Source organism: Sinohyriopsis cumingii, chromosome 8 (genome assembly GCF_028554795.1).
Source record: "Sinohyriopsis cumingii isolate HCF-2022 chromosome 8, ASM2855479v2, whole genome shotgun sequence".
Classification (NCBI taxonomy): Eukaryota; Metazoa; Mollusca; class Bivalvia; order Unionida; family Unionidae; genus Sinohyriopsis; species Sinohyriopsis cumingii.
In genome coordinates this window covers 108,214,952-108,238,235 of record NC_142968.1, presented here as the reverse complement: position 1 = coordinate 108,238,235, position 23,284 = coordinate 108,214,952, and the positions used below count along the sequence as shown (strand labels likewise).

Genomic DNA, 23,284 nt, shown 5'->3' with positions numbered 1-23,284 from the left:
CGGATATCACTGCGATGACACTAGAAAAGTAATAGGAAAGAAAATCTGCTTTTTATAATTTCGATGATAAGAGATACTGTTCTGATGGCATTAAAGCATTAGCGTTAGGATACAAAATTATGATTTTGATTTTAACAATATAGATTTTTTAGATTGGTTGCAACAGTGAATCACTAGCAATATTATATAAGTCTCTAGCAGTTTTAAATAAAATTGTGTGTAAAATATCAGATATAAAAATTGTTAGTAATCTTTTGTAATTTTGTGTGAAATATATGAATAGTCTTGTATAAAGTGTGTCCCTATTTTGTTTGACGACGGTGACGATTCCATTACATGTCCTCGACGAGTAAACCATTATGAAATAGACGCTGTTGCATCAACAAATTTTGTTTTTGTAGTTGTTTAGACTAACTTGAAGGGGCTTTGGAGAGGGTTAGAATTATGCTGTCGTCCAATACAAAATAAGGTTTTGAGCCAGATTAAATGTATAGTGTATCTTATATAGCTCATAATATGTATTCAAAGTGTATATATGCAATCTACTATTAGTCAATAAATAAGAGCAATAAATTAATGTCTAACAATAACTTTATGCAACAGTTGCAGACGCGGATTTATCATTACATGACCAAGAATGTAGAATAAAAGAAAAGCAAGCTAAAGACAGTGAAAACAACTTATGGTTTATCTATTAAATGTTAAATTTACAACTCAACACGATGAGAGCGGATACGTTCGCTGCATTTGCAACAAGCTAGATGCTGAGGTTGAACAACTGATTCAAAGTATTATGTTGATCATGAAATAATTAGTAATATCAAATTAATATTAAAAATGGTTTTAAAAAGGTGAAGCTGATCTGAAGCAATCGTTTATATCATGTACAGATTAATTCTTAACTGAAATATATATTTAAAAATACCCTTACATCAAGTAGTATAGTTTACAGAGTTAAACCCCAAATCAACAATTCAACGTTGAACTGAACACGGAAATATGCATAAACTGTAATGCCTTAGGTTAAAAGTCGATAAATTTAGAAAGGAAGTCGATAAAGACAACACACATTTTGATTTTTTTAAACATCATAGAACTAACGCCTGGTTTTAAGCTAATGCCTGTTTATAAACTAATGCATGTGTATAATTTCGCATTGTGTCAAATGAAGAGAATCTTGATTGTATTTAGTTTTTCACTAACTTTAGCTTATGTGGTTGAAGTTTCAACTGCTAAATATGTACAAACGACTCGCTGATCTGTGTTTAAACACTGAATATTGTTAAACTATATTAAATATGGAATTACACTCCGGACATTAATTTACAGTGAAATTAATTACGTTCCTTCACGTTTTGCAGAATAAAAAGTAGGCGCTGTACAATCCGTACAGCAATATGTCATTCAAATAATAACAATCATCCGTATAGACGCTTTTTTACACCTCCTTTTGGAGTTTTTATATTGATCTTTTAATAAATCAGATTAATCAATCCCAGCATGTTGCTTGCTTAGTAGACGTTTAAAAACTCTGAATGTAATCTTTACAAAGAAAGCAAGAAACAGTACATACAATTTTAAACAGAACAATATTTCAATAATTTTATTGGAACACAAAGATATAGCTGTTCAGCCAGGATCTATAATAGAAACTGTTCCTAGTATTAACCTACATCAATCATAGATGCAATAAGATACCACATCATATAAACTTTTTTCATATATCGCAAAAACTTAAAATGGCATGTGTCAAAGACGTGCATTTATTGTCCTTATGTTGGTGTAAAACAATATACTATTAAATAATTTGAAAGATTTTTCTACTTAAATATTTTTGAGCATTATTGTTTTACAGCGGTCCCAATGTCTGCGATGATAGAGATCATGGCTATGTATGTTGTACTGGCTGGAAGATATCTCTTTTGACTGGTCTTTGCCTTATTCGTAAGTATCCGTGCCAATGATGATAACAAAGCTGTGTTAAGTGTTTCCTTTTTTTTACTATTCCTTCGAAATCTTCTGCCCTATCTGCCTTGACCGATTGAATCGGTGGCCGTAGTGACATCCTTAACCATGTTCATTCGCCTCTTTTTCCATCGTCAGTGGTCATGTCTTGTTTTCAAGCTACAATAAATAAATAAAAAACGAAAGCACTCGCTCTGAGTCGTATGGTTCAGGTCTTGGTGCCATCATATGTAATGCCCGTATCCCGTACACGCTCATTATTTTTCTGGGGACACGTAGATGACTCCATGTCAAGGGTCACCATTCATCCCTGTAAATGAAATTGAAAATAATAATACAACTTTGTTACATTTCTTTTAAATTACGGTAAAATTTAATTTTAATATTGTTACAAGCCAGGGGTATTTGCTTCACCGAGTGGTGTCAAACCCTGGCGCGATTTCCGCTAGAAGTCATAAGTTTACCTCAAATTTCTAAAGACTTCCATACAACTTCAGTTGTAGTTTATAAAGTCCGACGTGTCCGTTTTATACATAAATTTTACTCTAATCAATGCCAGACCTCAGATCTCACAAACTGTCAGATATTTATCAGCTGCATATCTGCATGATATTTCTTCATCAGGTTTCCGTACAACCAGCGGTTCACGTCGTAGAATCTATACAGCTATCCCTTAACACTGGGAAATATTTTAACTTTGCCACCTTAGGCCAGTAAAACTATGGTTTCCATGCACATTTCGCCATTCAACTGCATCACATTTGCCACCATGGCGACATAAATGGTATCTGCCGAGTCCCTTCTTATTTATTCCTTACTGTAATTCAGTGGTTTCCTACGGTATATACTGCCACGGCAGTCACACCACCAATGTACACAACTAGATTTTAATATGGACTATGGTACGACAGGAACATTCATTTAGTTTGGGCCTGAATTCACTACTATTGAACCATGGCATCATGGAAACTCACTAACACTTCACTCCGTTACTTTTGCTCCTAGTAACTGGCCTAATTATTTTGGGCTAAGGAATATGTCCATTGCACTGAATTCCAATAATCCGACAGGTTATAAAAAATCTAAGAATTCCTTAAAACGGGGCGCTATAACCAAATGTGCATACTCCAAATTTATTGCAATATATTGTATTCAACCTCATTACCATTATTGTATCATACTGCCTAGTGTAACTGGTGTTTGAGAGTGCATCATGACTGCAAATGGCAATATCGAATGATTTCGAGAATCTGTTCTGTCAGGAACCACGTCTGTTCAAATGATCTTTTATGCCAGCATCTCAGTTCCATAGGAACAGTAAGGACTGGGTACATCAATAGATGTCACATTTGTAAATTTCCACTAATCGTTTCTGGTTTCATCGAAACTGATAACTGATGTAATAATATACTAATTTCAGAAGCACACATAAAAATCCTTATTTTTGAAGATCAAATTAATAAAATGTATGGCCATTAGTATTTTCCCATACTCAGAGCATAATTATCTTAAGAATTCAAACTTTTCGTCAATATCACACTACGACTAATGTGATCAAGGGCAAGGAAGCAATCAGCTAATTAAATTTAATTCTATCGTCATTTGCATCAAATGAAAGTGTTTTGTATGCTAAGGCTTTGCCATCAATTACACCTTTTGTCGTGCTTTTTTTTTGTTTAGCTGTTGTCGACGAAACAGAGGCAAACCTCTGTGATGGTTCTCCCTGCCAACAAAAATGTGTTGTCGCTGATGGTTACCCAAGCTGCACATGCATGAGTGGATTCTATCTTCGTCCGGACGGTGTTACGTGTGGAGGTATTCATTACCACCAAAGTATAAATCTTAAGATACAATGGTATGGCTATGGGCAGTGCCTATAAGTAATATGCGTTATGTGTTACTTGTTCTGCTTGACAAAACATTTGAAGTGGTTGCCCATATTAGACAGTAAATTCCAATCAGTTTCAAATGACGAGCAATATAGGATCTCCATTGTATGCATATTAGTATATGTCGAGTACACATTCTTATACATATATAATATATACTTACGTCATGTATATTCTATAATGTGATGGGAATGGAATTGAACTGTAACAGCAACGAAAAGCTATCGTCTTGAAATTGTTACAAATCAGACTGTATAATAACTTAATCATCCTTTCAGACATCGACGAGTGCCAACGCTATCCTTTCCTGTGTGAACAGACCTGTAGAAACACCATTGGAAGCTATATGTGCACGTGTCACTCGAATTTCACGCTTAGCAACAACGGTAGAACATGTCGTCCTCTTCATGACTACAGTAAGTCAGTATTACCCAAGGTAGTGTTTGATGGTAATTTTGGAAAATTGAGTTTTGTCAGTGACCAGAATGGTCGATATACCAATGGCATTTGTCCTAAAAAATATTCTTTCACAAGTAAGGTTGCAAGTTCTTGGGAAATCGCTGGTGAATTCAGCCATTGGAAGATACGACAAAATATATATTTCATGAACTACTTGATCAATGACCAGAAAGGTCGATATTATTAGTGACCAGAATGGTTGATATACCAATGATATATGTTCTAAACGATATTCTTTAATATACCAAGTAAATTAATGGTTACAAGTTCCTGGGAAATCGTCGGTGAAATCAGCCATTGGATGATACGACAAATATACAATTCATGAACTACTATATGAGTCTTTTCAAAGGAAATTTGGTTTGTATTACGTATAAAAGAATATCCAAAAGATTGATGGACGTAAGTTTGGCCATGAAGAATTAGAGCTGGCGTTTGTATTTTGGTTTCTCTGCCATTACGAAGCAACCCGAATACACTTTGATCCAAATATGGTTTCGTTGCATTGTATTTAAGAGATGTATAATTTTCCATATATAGCATTCTTCATCTATAGCAGTTGCCACTTTAGAGTTAGTTTTGTGTAAATATACGAGTTGCTGAATTTTGTTGAGAAAAAAATGAACGCTCATTCAAGTTTAGAGGTTTTACGACTATAAGACCAGACCTAGATTGTACTAATAGTACTTAAGTCTGAGTTTAAACTTCGTTTATAATTCAGCGATCTGATTTCATGAAATATTCGGGTCTAACAATTTGGCCAATCACATGTATTAAATATACAGCGTTGGAATATATACTAGTTAAATTTTTCACAGGTCTTTCGTGAAAACAAACGAATATTGTACCATTCCTCTTCATTATTTTAATAACCGTGTACGTATTGTTCCGCTTGAGATTCATCCAATGAATAGCAAAACAAGTTACAAGCGGCTTGTTAAACCATGAAGTCGTTCAGCATATTTCAAATACATGTTTTTCGTAATTGTGTCATTACAGGCAGGAGTCCATGTGCAAATGGATTAATTCCCAATGGACCATGCAATGAGAATAGCCATGCTGCCCGGAATAGTGATACAGAACAACCTCTTGAAAAGCGATACGTCAAAGACCATAATCTTTTTGATAATCAACAATTATTAGGAGGCTTTGCTTTCAAGAAAGGAATAACGCGTAACACGGTAGTTGACGTTTCATGTGGAGATAGCATACAGTGTGTCTCTGTCGTTTCTCCGGGTCCGTGTGCTGGAAACCAGTGTGACAACACCAGAGAGATTCCCGTTCGGGATATTCAAAGGGGCGATTGCTCAACCGACGATTGCCTCAGATCCCTTTCTGGCGGCTTTGTTCCTTTGCAAGAACTCCCTCATCAAGCTTCAGTATGTCCTAATAAAGGACCTTGTGTTATTCCTCACGAGAGATCCGAAAATTCAATTAATTGCAAAGGTTCCAACTGCCTTCCTTTGTTTGATTTAAGCCTCTTCAATTCATCTCCTATCAAAGACCAGCCAACGCGTGAAAAAGTCACCAAGAGTGACAGCTATGAGAAAAAAGGTCGAGGAGGAAATATATTTGCCTCCAATGACGTCATGTGTCGGGGTGATCTTTGCAACGATCCGGTGCGCAGAAAGCAACTGCTAGCCACACAGGTTCCTGACAAGGCCCACCCTAAAACACATTTGAAAATTCCTTCAAAGACTTCTTGGACGATTTTTCAAACAACTCCTACTGAAACCCCTTTGAAAATTCCTGTGAAAACTTCTTTCAAAACTTCTCTGAGAACATCATCAAATACACCTGTGAAACCTCCCTCAAAAAAGTCTTCGTTTTGCCCGATAGGATACAGGCCTGTAACTCGGGGCGAGTTAGACTTCTGTGAACCACTTCCGGCATTTGATTTGAAGAGGGGCGCCTTGAGTAAGAAAGAATCTCAAGTACAATGTGAAGGTAAGTCATATACTACCCAAGTATGTAGGCGCTTCAGGCATTAAAGCGTATTTCCTTTCAAAGGCATTTCTAAACTGATATAATGAATGTGTTCTGAGTTGCTCCTGGTCAATTACAAAAATGATATCCAACATGATTGTCTCCGTTCTGTCTGGTAAGTTTCTGGGAAATCCTAGTGCTGCGAACTTAAATATAATTTATTACACTCAGTGACGTGGTAGTTTTTAAATCGAATCCTTCTTTTGAAACTAGGTCCCAGGCTGTAAATATGCACTCTTGGGTACGTTCGTTTCGGTTTGACCAATAAGTCTGTTCTAACCGAGATTTCATGACCCAGATTATGTTCCTATTTACGCGCGAAAATAGCTTTGCTCGAAACAGATAAGTGGTAAATTTGCACACAGTTTATTTTGTTTTCAAACTCTTATTGTTTAACTTCTAGATATACAATATTATTTGTATAAACTTTATTTATTTTTAAATGGTTTAATTTCTCTTAATCTACTTACAGTTTGCTCGTATCCAGGGACGCTCACTTATCCACCTTGTTTTCATAACCAAAGTTGAGTTCAGGTTATACTTTGGTCGGAACAATGGCTAACAATTCGACAAACGTCCAAACTGTCATCAAAGTGACCCATGTTCACGGTCCAAGCACCACGAATCATAGCCCAGCTCATATGATTCTTGTAGTTTTTAAAATCTGGGGCGATAACAGAAAGTTAGGTAAAATAGGTTTGAAGTCGTTCGGGTTGTTTATAATGACCTTGGAACGGCGAGATCACTCTACGCAATGCTTTTCCAACCTCCAAGTCAACTGTGGTGGGGTTTTTTTTACATACGCACGTGCTATTCTTGCCATTTTACCGGTTTATTTATATACTGGTACGCTTGCGTGACAAACAACGTACTGAAATTACCTTAGTGCACTTATATGCTACCTCATCTGTCCAACGAGTATAGAATCCTTCCGAGTGTTACTTTCTTCTCTTTCAACTAGTGAAAAATGGGCCCAGTATTGAAACCTCTTGAAATACTCTTATCACTTCTCCTGAATTGATGATCCTATCGACATGGGCTTTTCTCTAAAAGACTATATTACATGCAGACGGTCTAAAATGGCCACAATAGCGACCATCTTGAAAATGATTTTATCATTACTTCGGCTGAACTGATGATCAAATAGGTATGTAAGTTTCTCTAATAAACGTTGTATGGCATATGGAAGGTCTTAAATGAAAATGATGCTGATTAGGTCCATCGTGGCCCTATAGTGCCCATCTTAATGCTTCTCCCGCACGAATGAAAAAGGTATGACATTGACCTTCAAATATGGCTGCCACATCAATTATCAAGGAAATCTTATTATGACTACGTCTCTTTAACAGATGGTCCTATCTACATGGGAGTTCACTGAAACACTTCTTGCGCTATGATGTTAGTCCTGTATTAAAATAAAACTAATCTAAAGTCAAAATGGTTCCCATGATAGGAAATCTTGAAAGTATTCATATAGCTACTCACCCTGAACGGATGGGCATATCTGAAACCGGCATTTCACCGAAACACTATAACCGTTTTTAACAAGTCTTCAGTGAAAATGGCGCTGATCTGACTTCCAACATGGCATCCATAGTAGCCATATAGGACTCTTAAGATCACCATTCCTTCAAACGAATGGTGTTACTCACATTATGTTTTCACTGCAATAACTCAAGGAATATGCAATTAGTCCTGAATAAAACTGGGTACGTTCTCACCAACAACTTGTCCGTTCAATTGTAAACAAGCTCGAAAACGAGATCTAAGTGACCTTGCGGTCAAGTCAAACGTCACTGCTTATTTTCATGAATTCATACAAATTGGTTTCAAGCAGTAGTTCATCTATCTCTTTGAAAGACTCAATAATTGTATTTTGTTGATTGTTTGGCTCATTTATGTGGGAAAAGATTGTGCCTTAAAAACAGTGGAATTCATCGTAAAAAGAATAGTTTTCACAATTCAGTGGAATTCATCGTAAAAAAGAAGTGTTTTCACATTTTAGTGGAATTCGTCGTAAAAAGAATAGTGTTTTCACATTTCAGTGGAATTCGTCGTAAAAAGAATAGTTTTCACAATTCAGTGGAATTCATCGTAAAAAGAATAGTGTTTTCACATTTCAGTATGATAATTAACTCATTCGTAGGGTTTACTACATAAACCATATAGAAATATTTTTATTCCAAGGGAGATAATGGAGAATCATTATTTGATGGAAGTCACTCGATGACTAAACAAATGTTGGCTGAGACACGGGATATTTCAAATGGCGAGTTAGTCCACGCAGAACGTATATGAATATTTTTTTAAAGAATATGATGATGACTGAAGGATTTTATTCTACAAACTCTCGACCTGATTCAGGGGCTTTTAACCTTCCTAAAGCAAACCACCTATCAACGTTGTCAAAAATGTTTTATAGCCGTGCAGGCCACATAGACAACGAGTATCTATAATTGCACTGATCGAAATTTAAAGTAAAACTGGCATGACAACCTCAATTATGTTTAGATAAACCATGGTAACCTAAAGTTATTTGTAAAAACATCAAGTGTTTGTCATAATGACAAGCAAAATAAAACAACTGTTTGCTGTTAAATAATATAGGTCATCTTGGTAAGAATGGTAAGACAGAAAGTTAGAACCACGATTCAATAGTGTTCACAACTTCAAATATCGACACCAGCCTCGTAAAATCTTACAACCTATTCCACTAAAACTAATGGTGTATCGATCTAACAAACTCGAATGCTAATAGTTTTAGCTACGAAGGCTCTACTGTACATACGATATTTGGTGAACGTTCAAGTTCTGTGTCAGTGAAGAAGTGAATGGTGCTACTGTACATACATGTACTAATATTTACAACTTATTCATTTTTATACTTAAGAACAAAAATAAAAACATGAATGTTCTTAGTCACATTTTGTATATGTTGTTACGATTTCCAATTTACAGATGGGAAACAATTAATCATTACACCAGAGGGCCAGAAGTGCGAGAAAGTGCATGTCAGGCAGGTTTGTCCAAAGGGACAATTGACAATATTCGTCGAGTATGGCATCGAATGTGTTGAACTGGGGAAAATGGGCAAAATGTCTGCTTGCCCTCCAGGCTATACCCCAAGGACCATACCCGAGGGTATTGTGTGTCAGTTTCCCGATGTAGAATCAGTTCCTAAATGTCCAAAGGGTCGGATTCCAATTCTTTCCGAATCCGGATTTGTATGCGTCGAAGAGGTAGTTCCGCAGCCGCGGCCTCTTTGTCCAGATGGATTCGAGATGGTGCATGGAGATGATGGGTTCGTGTGCGTCCCTATTGATGTCTGCCCCTCCGGTGAGGTAGCCGTAGAAAAAGAAGGAGGGGGGAGGATATGCCAGTCAATGAGCACAGAATCTCCGTGTCCAGCAGGTTTAATACCTGTAGAGACACCTGTAGGACGGTGAGTGTACTGAAAGGACGCATGCGGGGTGCGGGCATTTGACCATCCAATCTTAATTTCAGGATGGACAGTAAAGCGATAACTCTAGCACACATTTGATTCGTGCAGTACATGCTAGAATCAGGGTGTAAGTTCAACCTTACTATTTTCGCTTTTGAATAAGAATTAAATCTGGGATTTAACTATGCCAAAGTAAACAACATTTTTAAGGGCGGGCGTAAACTATGTCAAAGTAAGCAACATAATTAAGAATGGGCGTTAACTAACTGTGTCAAAGTAAACAGGGGATTAAGGGCGGGTGTTAACTAACTGTGTCAAAGTAAACAACGGAATTAGGGATTATTTAAACAAATAGAAGTGAGAATAATGTGCTAAAAGTGGTAGATTTTTATTCAAGATTTATTGACTGAAAAAGTAAGACATAAATTAAGATGTGCCAAAATAAAACAGCAGATGCTAATATATGGCATTGGAAAAAAAATAAAGGCAATTAGGTACGTGTACAACTACCCAACTCACTTGGAAAGCAAGTCCATTGAGAAACATTTGTTCTTCTTCTTACAAATGGATCGTCGTTTTGTTCAAATGGAGCGCGCCGGTCTAAACGGCATCGCTACGCTATTTAGCTTCCTATATTTCCTTCATTTCTTAAACATGTTTTATGAAATAAAGTGCATTCGCTATAAGTATGGATGCACCAAGCCTATCATACTTCTGTTATGTATTAACTTCGACACAACGTATGCAAAAATAAAGCATATATCATCTTGCATTTTTTATACAGATTTATTTGAATAAAATGACTGGAATTGTTAGTGCGAATCTCCTTTTCACTCTTGTTTGCTTTGTCATCATACACAACCGCGAAAAGGATGAACTCTATAAACTTTTGGTAGTTGTTATGGGTTAACTTTCTATTTAAAACAAACACAACTTTCTTTTCTGGTCAGCAAATCTCCAGGACAAAATCAATGATGAAATACGAATTATTTTCTTAGTGACTACAGTAGGATGTATTAACAGTTGATCAGCTCTTTTAGTACTGTGATACCTTTAAGTTTTTGTATTGTAATGCAAGGTACGAATGTACCGTGGAGAAAGCACACACTATTCCAGGATAATCTGCCTTAAAGGAATAACTTAAACCAATGCATATCAGCAAGGAGAACTTGTATTGCTTTATTGTTGTTTTTTTGTGTGAGGTGACCATGGGTGCTTTGTAAACTGTTCCTAATCGCATGTTAGTTTTTCTCTGATTCAGACTTTGCCAATACGTTCCTCCTGCTGAACTTCAAATCATCGACTGCCCCAAGGGACAGGTATCTGTTGTCCATAATGGAGAAGCAACGTGCGTGGGAAAAAATGGCGACATAAAATGTCCACCTGGACAGGTGCTAGTAGATATCGAGTCTGGAGTATTCTGCGGTTTCACTCCGGAAAGTTGCCCTCCGGGGCAAATAGAGATTAATGGACCCACCGGAATTGAATGTCGGAAATACGACTCGAGGATACACAGTGTGAATCCATGTCCACCGGACCAAGAACTGGACCAGACTGGTGAAATATCAAAATGTAGATATCGACAAGATGGAAACAATAGATTACAAAAGACTGAATTCTGTAGACAGGGTCAAGTTCTTACGTTGTTTCCCAGAAGGTTTGTTTGTGAACCAGACATCTTGGCCACTACAAGACGTCAATGTTCACTGGGAACCCACGTGGCTATTTATAGTAATGAATACATATGCATCACTGACGCCGAAGCAAGAATGATATGTGCAGGTAAATTCAGTATCTACAATATATTGATTTTAAATAATCATGACATTGGAACTTTTGCCATAATGACTTTAAGCAATAATGAAATCAGTATTCGAAAAGGAATTATTCGCTTATTGTCTTTTGGAACTGTCCATGCCCGTCTTAATCAAAGATATCCCAAATAGTCATGGTCGAGCTATCGATTTACTTCTGTAATCTATTTTAAAATCTTGCAATGTTTTCTTGGCACTTTCAAGAAGCGATGACTGTTAAAATCTCAATTATAAACGCCATCACACCCTAGGAAACTGGCCGATAGGAAACCTATGTAGATTGTGTGAAGCAATTATTGAAACTGGTTGTATGATCAGAGTCTCCAAAACTCGATAAATATAATGACTTTAATTGGTTAAACAGACAAAAACTATACGCAGTATATTATTTTAATTTTTCAGAGGATGAAAAATTGACAGATACCGGAGGCACGTTTGCTTGTCTCCCGAATAATGAAATCGACATTCTCCAAGTTTGCGGTCCTGGAGAGATTCCCATTGAAAATGGTCAGACCAAGAAATGTGTCCTTGTCGAAGAGGGACGTGAATTGTGTAACGACGGATATAAGGCAGTTCCTACAGACGATGGTTTCGTTTGCAAATTGATCAAATTGCAACTAGAATGTCCCCCAGGATTTATACTGACACTACAGAAGGGATTACCCACATGCGCGGGTCAAACTGGTATGTATAAGTCTATATATAAGTTTACATTTGAACCAATTTAAGACTAGGAAACATTGTAAACACTGGAAAATATTTAAAAGCAGAAAATCGCAGAGTTTAAACAACTTGAAAACAAGTTAAGCTCTCCCATTTTCGGCGTTCTTACATAGAAGTAAATGAACTACTCTTTTTTTTTCTCTCTCATACTATGACTAGCTTGTATCAGGTACTTGTTCCACTAAGTCAGTCAACGTTAATTGTCACCTCCTAACTTCTTTACATTTCCACCCCGGAAATAATTCGATGGAGTAATATGGCATAAAAAGTGGAAAATACCGAAAATCTGAGCAACACACCAAAATACAATACGCAAAATAGAAAGACGTCAAAAAAATATTACGATGTCTTTAAGGAATTATTTGCATAAGTTCAGTATATAAAAAAACGCTCTCTTTCGAATGCATCGAACTATTTTTTTTTTTAATTCGCAACTTCTTGGTCAAGTCTACTCTCATTACATACGTAGTTATAGCCGAAGAATTCCGAACAGAGCGCTGGTTCTATTTTATGTAGACACTTCCGGGGAACAAAATGTATGATTTTGTTCTGCAAAATTACTACGCCGACATTAACCGAGGTATATTTGTGTCTCCCAAAAATAACCCATAATTTCGACCGATAACGGGACCTATATATATATATATATATATATATATATATATATATATATATATATATATATATATATATATAGTGTGTGTGTGTGTGTGTGTGTGTGTGTGTGTGTGTGTGTGTGTGTTGAAATACTGACGTTCCCGTTAACATTTTCTTCCTCACAACACGCAGGTATAGACTGCCGAACGGATGATCTGATCAAGAATGACTGTGTTTCTACTGGTCCTACGTTAAATCCGTGTGCAGACGGTTATTTTCCGATAGAGTTGGACGAAACCTATGAATGCTGGCTAGAAGGAGAACACCTCCCTCCATGTGGTTAGTAATCCCCCTCTCCAACCCATATCCCTGAAATCTGGTCACAATGCATTCCGATTGATCCAAATTAAACTTTTAAAACCAGATGATAATATGCCCAAGGTCACACTGGGGCTTCTTGATCTTAAACAATAGCGTACCATTCAATATAATCGCTGTGCTAACATGTTATTCTGTTTATTTTCTATTCCTGAGAAACATTACCGTTAATTCTCACCTCTGTGTCATACTGGAGCCTGGCCTGTGCAGATCAGATTGGGTATGGTTGTATGATATTATGTAAGGCTAGCTGCAATATTTGTCGAAGCATGATATAACCTTTACGTGTTGAAGGGCCGTAAAACATAAAACCAACACACAACCCAATAAAGAGCGTATAAATACGTCGCGTCAGTCGTAAATGAAGCACGAAGTCATAATGAAGCATCCAAATATGACATAAAACATATGACAAAAAACCGTACACAAATTTGCAATATACTCTAAATACCTTATGTTAAGGCAAGCGGCTAGAATGACTAGACACAAACTCTCTCTCTCTCTCTCTCTCTCTCTCTCTCTCTCTCTCTAGTCCAGTCCAGATTCAGGCAGCGACCAGTTATAATAACTATTTCTTTTCCTCTGCTCATTGTACATGGAATAAACTCCAGTGAAGTATGGCTGTAATGCCGAAGCTAGAAGTCCGCGCAGTCTCTTTGATATCTTTAAGGAGAAACCTTTTGTTCTTGTTTTATCCTAGCTTCTTGTCTCTCCGCTAATTCGAGCATAATTTTATTTCGCCATTAGGCCTTTGCTTTTTCTGCTCTAACGCGTACCTGTATGTAACCCACGAAAGCTGGTGCTTTAGTGTATATAGATAGATGTAACAAACTGCTCCCCAGGTGGTGCTGTCGCTCTTCCCGTGGTCAGATAATCTGTACAGGTAGCGACATTGTTTAGCGTCAAAATACAGAATTGCAATTTGAAAAATTTTAATATTTATGGCACTTGCACAAAAGGTCCCTCCCTCATTTCAAGTAGTTCTATATAATAAAAAAAAGTGCGTCGCTGCGACACGCGATGTGGCAGATAAGGATATTTAAAACGTTCTGAATATATATATATATATATATATATATATATATATATATATATATATATATATATATATATATATATATATATATATATATATTAGTGCTCGGTACTACAAAGTTCTTCATTAGTGAACAATGCGTCAATACTTCCTCTCAGTGTACAACCCGTGCACCACTATGAACTTTCTGATCTTGCACAAATATTTTGAGCTTCAAACAATTTTTCATTATATTAAAAGCTGCAAAGGAAATAATGCTCGTGATAATAGAAATATTTTCCACTGTGTATCGACCATCTTCATTAATTGTCCCATTCACAGCAACCAGTTCTTACTCAGCCTACAACGGTCTTTCACAATGTGGGTCATCTTCTCTGGAGTCTGCGCCCTCTTTAAAGCGATGAACAACTTCAGAATTGTAAGATATGGCAGAGATTTGCATCTGCAAATTTTATCCAAGCAGGCCTTGATATTAGTCAGAGTTCCTGAAATTTACATCAGTTAAGTAAGGTCTTAATTCATGTTTACGCATAATCAACGTGGGCAACATAGTAAGGAAAAAAAATTGCTACATTTCACATGGGTTTGACTTTGTATGGATCGAGCGGTGTTGGAGAAATAAATTTGTCCATTTAAATATTTCAACAAACAGTTCAAGATTGCATGATTGAGTTCAACGCGAGGAAGTTATATATATTTTAAATCTTTGTTAAATTCTGAAAAGGTTTTATCTACAGAACATCAATTAACAACCCGACAGTTCTTATATTTCTACGTTCTAGTCATAATTTAACCCATAGAAACAAGTCGATATCTCTGTATTATATATCCGATTCAATCTGCCCGTATTACAAAAGAACGGTGGAAAATATGCATCATTTATTCTAGTATGAAATGCATATGAGGATATCAATAAAAGGTTTACATAAAAATAGATTAATGATAGATCATGTATATTTTTTAATCCTACGTCTTACGCAAATCCCTTGACCATATATACTATTTTTCTGTGCTTTCTATTTACAAGAAGAGAAGGCTCACTATGTATACTATGATCTAATGAATACAAGCACGTCCTATTTGTATTTGTTCTGCTCCAACGTTATTTTACGTTGTTCTAAATGTATTATGGGGGCAAACCATTAAATGTTGAATAATTTGCTGTACTTGTACATTTGCGTATAAATATCAGCCAGTCAACTTGGCAATGTGGTACGAATCCTGTGGGAAACCAGTAGGCAAACGTATGAAAAGCACCACTTTGCAATATTCAATCGCAAAGAAAAATATAAGAAGACACAGAGAAATAAAAACACACAAAAATAAGAATGGTCCCAATAATAAGGCTGGAAAAATAGTACATGTGATTTATTATTTTCTAGAAGTAGAAGATGGAGCCCGGATTAGGCCATGTGATATCAAACTGGAAGATCTAAAACTCCAGTGTAATCCAGAGTGTGCTAATGGGGGCAAGTGCAAAAACGGCACCTGCGTTTGTCCAGATGGTATCACTGGAACAGCCTGTCAGAAGGGTACGTCAACAACTTATCGACAACTTTCGCTTACCTGACTCCGTCTGTATATCGGTTTCTTTTAATCTCCGATAAATATATGCGTAGAGATAGATCTTTGATATTTTTGTACAGGCTACTCAGAAAAAGTTGTCAGTTGGTTACTTAAAATATTATGTAATTACGATGGAATGTATTCCTGTTGCTTTTGATTTTTTTAAATCCATTTCCATGCGAAATTTAATGTGAAAGACGTGACACGTACGTGGTGGTGGTGGGGGGGGCTTGATATTTTCATGGTCCTAATAAGAACAGGAGTGCCGAAAAATGACCCGATTCACAATTAACAACATCCTCGTATGTAACACTTTATCAGCAGTTTTAAACGTGAATAAACAAAACACTTAAAAATGACGTTTTCATTACTTTTGCAATACATGTAATAGCACTGTTTGGATGTTACGACGTTCTGGAGTTTTCATCGGACTGTGCACCACGGAGCTTTAGAGTAGTCTGTCGCGAAGGGTAACCAAAGTATTTGTATCGATTTTAATCAAACAATTTGTACGTATGTATATTTATTGTTGGTAAGCGGCACATCAGCACACTAATGGCTATATGCTACTGATAAATAGTAAAGTTCTCAAACGTGAAAAGAAAGAAATGTACAAAAATCCTAAGTCGTTTTTCTCACAGGGCGGAAATAGATACACTCGACACGTCTGTGTTCCGCTTGTCAGTACTCACTGGCACGGTATACAGCTTAGTCAAGGTTCACTCTTCAAGAGATATGCGCAGATCAAGTATTTGTGTCCCGATCGTAATAGGTACAACACCACCTCATCTCCGCCATTTATTCTAAGCAACGGATATTGTCGGGTTATAATTGCAAGCGTACACGATGATCTGAATATAGCTGATACCGATATGCAATAAATTTTCAAACATGACAGCCATTTAACCTTTTTAAAGTCGCTTTCTCGTTGTAATGTATACAGACGTATAATGGATTACACTGCCATCTTGAAAAAAATAGTGTAATTCAAACTTGTTTTTACAGTGACTTGCCGTAAATGGGGATAGTTCGTAGTGAAGATATCTTCTTTGTTTTGTGTCCATCTTTTTTTTAAATACCAATCGGGTAGAAATTGAACTGCTAGCTTTGTTATTCGTGGAAGTTACGTATCTAGACTACTTTCCCCCACATACCTGTAGAGTATTAAGTGTTTCAGAAAGAGCGTGATTATCGACGCCCATAGTTGATCACAACAAATAATACATGTCTGTTTTAAAAATAACTGGAAGAATCTGCATCTAAGTTTATTGGCTGTCTCTGTTAATGTACAACTATTATATTGGAACGTATTGTCTGCAGTGCCTGATTAAGGCCTGAAAGGGCCCAAAACACTGAAAATATTATCGTGCCACCCACCCATCCCCTCCTAGAAAATGTGAAACTAAAAAGAAACAGATGTATTTAAAACAGGGCACCAGAAAAATTCAAATTAATTGTTGATGATAAAATTGAACGAATTATATATGACCGTTTCTATCTGTATGTACGAGTATTGATCTGGAATGATGGGAACACTTTTTTCCCACCTTTTTAGCTTCAAACTTATATATATATATATATATATATATATATATATATATATATATATATATATATATATATATATATATATATATATATATATATATATATATATATATTAGTTTCACATTTTGTACTCGGGGGGATACTATTTTCAGTGCCTAGGGCCCTGGAAGGCCTCGGTCCGGCACTGACATTAAAACTTAATATATGTGCTGACAGGTAGGTAGCTAAATTCTTAAATCATAATTTCAATATCTTAACAATCTTTAACCAGATATAGATGAGTGTGTGCTACTACCCAAAGGTCACTGTGAGTTCCAGTGTGAGAATCATTTTGGCGGCTTCAGTTGTGTCTGCCCTGCAGGTTTTACTCTCAATACAGACGACAGGACATGTAAAGGTAACCACCACCAATGCCTGCTGTCATCATAATCGGGGGGTGGGGGTCAGGCCCGGCCATAGGATGTGCGGGGCACAAGGTAGCAAACGATGAGCGCAGGGCCCTAAGCAAAATTATTGCAGTGCTTAAAAGCGCGGCACTCAAGGTGGTTGTCTTGTTCACCTTGCCCTAGGCCCAGGCCTGGGGGAGGTGATTCATATGGCACGACGTAGAAACACCATTGCTTGTTGGGGGAGGGGTGTTGTTGTTAGGGTTTGTGGCGCTCGATTTTTAAGCAAGTGTTTGTCATTCTAGATGATTCGTGGACCATACATTTATTTTATTTTAATATTTAATTACACTAATTTCGCAGATGGAATTTTCTATACAACTTTTAGAGACAAAATCCTTAAACAAAAGCAAGCATTAGAATTTAATCTTTTGGCTATATCACATGATTTACTTAAATTTCATCCGTTCATGGTCGATACTGGTATCAATAAAAAACAAAATAACAAATTTTGTTGGCCATTTAAAGTGCTTGGTAGTATATACATCTATGCTGAATAATTTGTTAAGCATTTCTGAGCATCTTAAGTTAGCCCTGTTGAATGTCGTTGTTATCCACTGATTTTATAGGTGCAGTACATCAAGCGACCGTATGATTATTTGCAGTACACTGTATATCTTGATCCTTCCTGGCAATGAGAAAACTCTCTTCAACTGCAACTTCTGGAAATAAGAACCAGTAACTTTCTCACACGGACTGATACAGGGGCACGAGCCAGAAATGGAAATCAGATGTATTTTACAAAAAAGATAAATGATGGGTGAAAAGAGGGTCACTTAACTGGTGTCAGGTTAATGTGACTGGGTTAGACATGATGTCACATGTCTACGGCATGATGCCCCAGTGCTAGACATCACTATAAACTGCCACATAGCAGCCATCGTTGTAACATGACTGGAAAATTGTTTAAGCTACGTTAAAAAGACAAATCACACACAGACACACACACACACACACACACAATTCAGTGAAAAAGATTTCCAGCTTAGCCTCGAACAGTGAGTACTCTTCCATCTAGTCAAAGCCTCATTCAACAGATGCCTGTTTGCAAATAGAGTGACCAGTTATTTAGTATTTTCCATCTGGGAATGCATTGGGTGGGTTAGTCTCAATAAGATCTATTGAATCAACCAGGCTACGATTCTTTTTAAGGCGTAGTAAGCCTAGGTATATCACATACATATAAATCAAAAGACACCTGTTGCTATCAATCAGAAACAAATCCTGGTCTCTGATGGCGAACAACCACGACTGCGGCTTTGATGATGATGATGATAATAATAATAATAATAATAGAGCTGGGTACCGCGAAACATTTTGTACTGCGGTAAACCACGGTACTTAGTGTAGCATGATACGTACCGCAGTATACCGCATTTATACTAGGGACAAACAATTCAATGTACTGGGGCAGGAGCCTGACATTTTTTAAAAATTCCGTCTGAAAATAAACGGAAAAAATATTTTGCTCTATTTTATAGCAAAATAACTTCATATTAAATCCATGATATTTTTAGAAAAGAAAAGAAAATATTTCATCTCAAAAGAAAATCACACACACACCCCACCATAATTAAATGGAGAGTACCTTACAGGAGATGAATTGCTACGTGTATCCCAAATGTTGTCTAAACATGTGAAGCGTTGATACTGACGCCTACAGTTCACTAGCTACACTAGCGCTTAGCATTAAGAAGTTAGTGTTAGGACTGGTAGGCCTGGTGTCAGGATAATGACTGGGTGGGACATCATGCTACATGTCAGCGGCATGATGCCCCAGTGCTAGACATCACTATAAACTGCCACACTGCAGGCATCGTAGCAATGTAACTGAAAAATTGTTAAAGCTACGTTAAAAATCCAAATCACACACACACACACACACACACACACACACTATTGATATAATTGGCAGGATAACTTAGATTGCGATGCTAGCACCCGGGCAAGCTATTTGGCAGAAAGGACCAGTAAACATTAATTACACTTGCTTAACAATCGAGAAAATATTTTGTGGAATTAAAAAATTGCATAAAATAGAGACAGAAAACGAGTGCGCTCGTGAAAATCGTAGCATGATTCGCAGTCTTACAATGGAATACATATACTTAACACATTCACTTACGCTAGTAAATAACTAAAATATGTCACTTTTTCTTTTAATTACATAACTAAAACATGACTTTTTTTAATTCGAAATGTTTCTGAAAGTTAGATTTTGCCCGAATCTGTTTCACAATTTGGCTACCGGGTTGGCATACGTGGCACGTTTCAAAGATATGATTAAAGAATCATAAGTGGCCCCGAGTTGCCGAGTGGTCTAAAGCGCTCACCGATACGGATCACAGCCATCTCACCTCTGTGTGGGTTTGAGTCCCGGGTTCAGCCACTGTGAGTATGTGAGAAAGCTTGCCAGTAGCTTCTCGTGGGTCTGTGGTTCTTTCCGGAGTTTTCCCGGGTTCATCCTCTACCATTTATATTGACCGTCATAAATAGCCTATCTTGTGCTGAAAAATGGCGTCAAACCCTACATCAACAACAACAAAGAAACACAAAAATAATTATATTTGTCACCATCAATTTGTGACAGATACAACCATTTCGTAAAAAAAATATAATTTTTTTCAACTATTTTGTCATGAATAATGAAGATACGCTGTAAATATCAGTGAAGTCTTCACAAAATTGCTCGGGAATTTTCGTGCATTCCTTACTGGCGGAAGCTACCGACGTACCGGTAAAGTGAAAAAGTACTGTGGTTCGTACAACCGGAAAAAATGCCACTGTAAACCGATATACAGCGCACCTCTAAAAGCTTGTTGATCTCTGGTGATTATTTTTGTGATATAGTGAAAGAAACAGATGTAGTTCGTCTGAACTGTCGCAAAATCAGAAATCTGAACACTAAACACCAAACGTATACATTTGATTGGTCAATATAAAGTTCGACTTAAATGTTAGCCAAACAGGTCGCAGGATTCAAGAACTAAATTTAGATCCAGATTAAGGTAATTTTGGAATAGTCCAGGCCTGATTATAGTTTCATACTTCTATAACAGTTGATGTAGATGTGGATCTTGTTAGACTATATTTTACCGCTACAATCACGTGACAACCCGGCTAAAATACATTTACCATTATAACTCACTTTATGGAGTCACGCCGGCATTTTGCCATGCACGTTTGTTTGTTTTCATCCGATCGCCCTTGTTTACTTTTCATAGTTTTTGTTACCTTCACTACTATAGTGTAATGATTTTTATAAATTTTTCAGGTATAAACTGTGTGCCTGGTTGTCTAAACGGAGGCACGTGCATCGGGGACACATGCACGTGCCCACCTGGTCTAACGGGCGACCGCTGCCAACATGGTAACTTTCTTTGTCTTTCAATCATTGACGTTTTTTTGTTGTATTTTTGTATATTCTCGAATATAGACAAAATATTTAACACGTCATTGTTTAGCCTATCTTTATATTTGCTGATCAAATTGAACTTTTGGACAGACATACTTGCCTTTTATCTCCTGCCTGCTCTGCTGCCTTTAAAAAAAATTTTTTTTTAATAAACCCACTGTAATAGATTTTAATTTAGTCCATGTTTATAGTGTCAGAGAGAACTACGTACAAACATTCAAGCTTTATACAGCCGTAACCTTACCTTGAATGTACACAGAAATTGCATTAAATTTCAGTAAAAGATATTTGATACATAGACAACTTCAGTGACCTAGGCTAGACATAAAACTACATTGAAATTTCGACGGACAACATGATGACATAAATTTAAAACAAATATGGTCTACCTGTGAAAAAGTGTCTAAAAGGGTAGTTCATTGTCATAATAATAAATAGCTCATTCCCACCGCCAAAAGATTCGAAAGCAAGACAACTATGCATAGTTGGTAATGCTTCTGTCTCGCAACATGTGGATTGCGAGTTCGAACCTCAGTGCCGACTGTTTGTGAAGTACTTATTTGAACAATTTACCTTGCTTCAGCTCAGCTTGCTAGATCCTATGTTCTCAGCAATACTGCCGGTAATAGCGAATTTTACTTGTTGAAAACGAAAAGTCAGGTTAAATAGTGTAAACAAAACTTAAAGATTTTATCCTTGCAAGACATATGACCTTTGCCTGAAACAAATATATGCAGGATTAACGGGCTGAACTTGCAACCGTCTCACCTTCAACGCCGTAGCATGAATTACAAAAATGCAAGTAAACTGTCTCAAAGCATGCCGGGGCCCCGAGTGGCTGAGTGGTCTAAAGCGCTCTCCGTTACGGATCACTGCCATCTCACCTCTGCGTCGGTTCGAGTCTCGAATTCAGCCAATGTGGGTATGTGAGAAAGCTTGCCAGTAGCTTCTCGTGGGTCGGTGGTTCTTTCTGGGGTTTTCCCGGGTTCTTCCTCTACCATTAATACTTGTCCGCCATGTATAGCCTCTCGTGTGCTGAAAAATGGCGTTAAACCCGACAACAACAACAAAATTCAAAGCATGCCATCAACCCCATTGTCATCAGACGTTACGTTCAAAAAAAGGAAAGTTTGTAAATTAACGATGTTAAAATAAACATGCATATCATACATTAAAAATAAACAATTAATATCATTATGAAAAGTTAGACGCAGTTATATTTTGGCATTTCACCTTCCCCATTATTCAATCTGGCTTATAGTTTGACACGATTTTTAGAGAAAAGAATTCGGACTAAACAGGTTGTTATTTGAGCTTTCTGAGACAAACGGTAATTCACCAAGACGACAGAGTACTTTGTACAAAAACACTATTTCCAAGATAATATATGGTTTACTATTATTTAATTATAATTTCTAAATTACACGACAGATGTAGATGAATGCACTCAACCGTTCGGGAGCCGTCAGTGTGAACACTACTGTCGGAATACCTTTGGCAGTTTTGCCTGTATCTGCCCACCTGGATCAAGGCTACATGAGGATAAAAGGACTTGTTTCAGTGAGTAAAAAAATAAACAAACGATCATACAAAAACAATATTCTGTATTGGGGAAAAATGGAGAAAGGCGATTCTCTGCATTGAAATTCTAATGACGTCACTAAGACGCGTGGTTTAATTGACTTTAACTTTAATGTCTACACACCTGAGATAATGAAAGTTATAAATATGTCTGCATTACTAAATAATTAAACCAACGTATTAAAAATGTAATTTCTATGCAAAAATATATTGTAGGTTAGCTCTTTTGGTAATATGTATCAACAGTCAAAATAGCAATATGGGATGTTGTTATAAAAACTCACCCTTCCTTTACCTACAAGTCCTATTCCACAACTAATACAATTATCATTCAGTGCAACATTTCGTTTCTTGTACCATAGCCCCTTGTGTATCAACATCAGCCTAGCATGTCTAGCTTCTAATTCGCTTCGAAACCATTAACATTTGTTTAAGGAAT

General features: G+C 36.8%; 1 protein-coding gene and 1 long non-coding RNA gene across 3 annotated transcripts in view; one reads left to right on the top strand and one right to left on the bottom strand.

Annotated features, from left to right (window-relative positions):
- The window catches only part of LOC149794345 (uncharacterized), a 96,538-nt gene that overhangs the window by 9,425 nt on the left and 63,829 nt on the right, over positions 1-23,284 (top strand). Inside the window, exons 2-13 of the mRNA XM_089968497.1 lie at positions 1,856-1,944; positions 3,646-3,780; positions 4,133-4,270; positions 5,313-6,260; positions 9,258-9,741; positions 11,003-11,523; positions 11,958-12,239; positions 13,068-13,214; positions 15,672-15,821; positions 17,675-17,800; positions 21,124-21,219; positions 22,696-22,824. Of these exons, the coding sequence (XP_089824623.1) occupies positions 1,856-1,944; positions 3,646-3,780; positions 4,133-4,270; positions 5,313-6,260; positions 9,258-9,741; positions 11,003-11,523; positions 11,958-12,239; positions 13,068-13,214; positions 15,672-15,821; positions 17,675-17,800; positions 21,124-21,219; positions 22,696-22,824 (3,245 nt within the window). The remainder of the gene's footprint in view (positions 1-1,855; positions 1,945-3,645; positions 3,781-4,132; positions 4,271-5,312; positions 6,261-9,257; positions 9,742-11,002; positions 11,524-11,957; positions 12,240-13,067; positions 13,215-15,671; positions 15,822-17,674; positions 17,801-21,123; positions 21,220-22,695; positions 22,825-23,284) is intronic.
- Positions 675-13,149, bottom strand: LOC149794346 (uncharacterized). Of its 2 annotated transcripts, none has more exons than XR_016423016.1 (2): positions 13,033-13,149; positions 675-2,275 (listed from the first exon to the last, which is right to left on the bottom strand). It is a non-coding gene; the product is annotated as an uncharacterized LOC149794346 (long non-coding RNA). The 2 variants fall into 2 exon arrangements; XR_016423017.1 differs by lacking the exon at positions 13,033-13,149 and adding an exon at positions 4,018-4,132.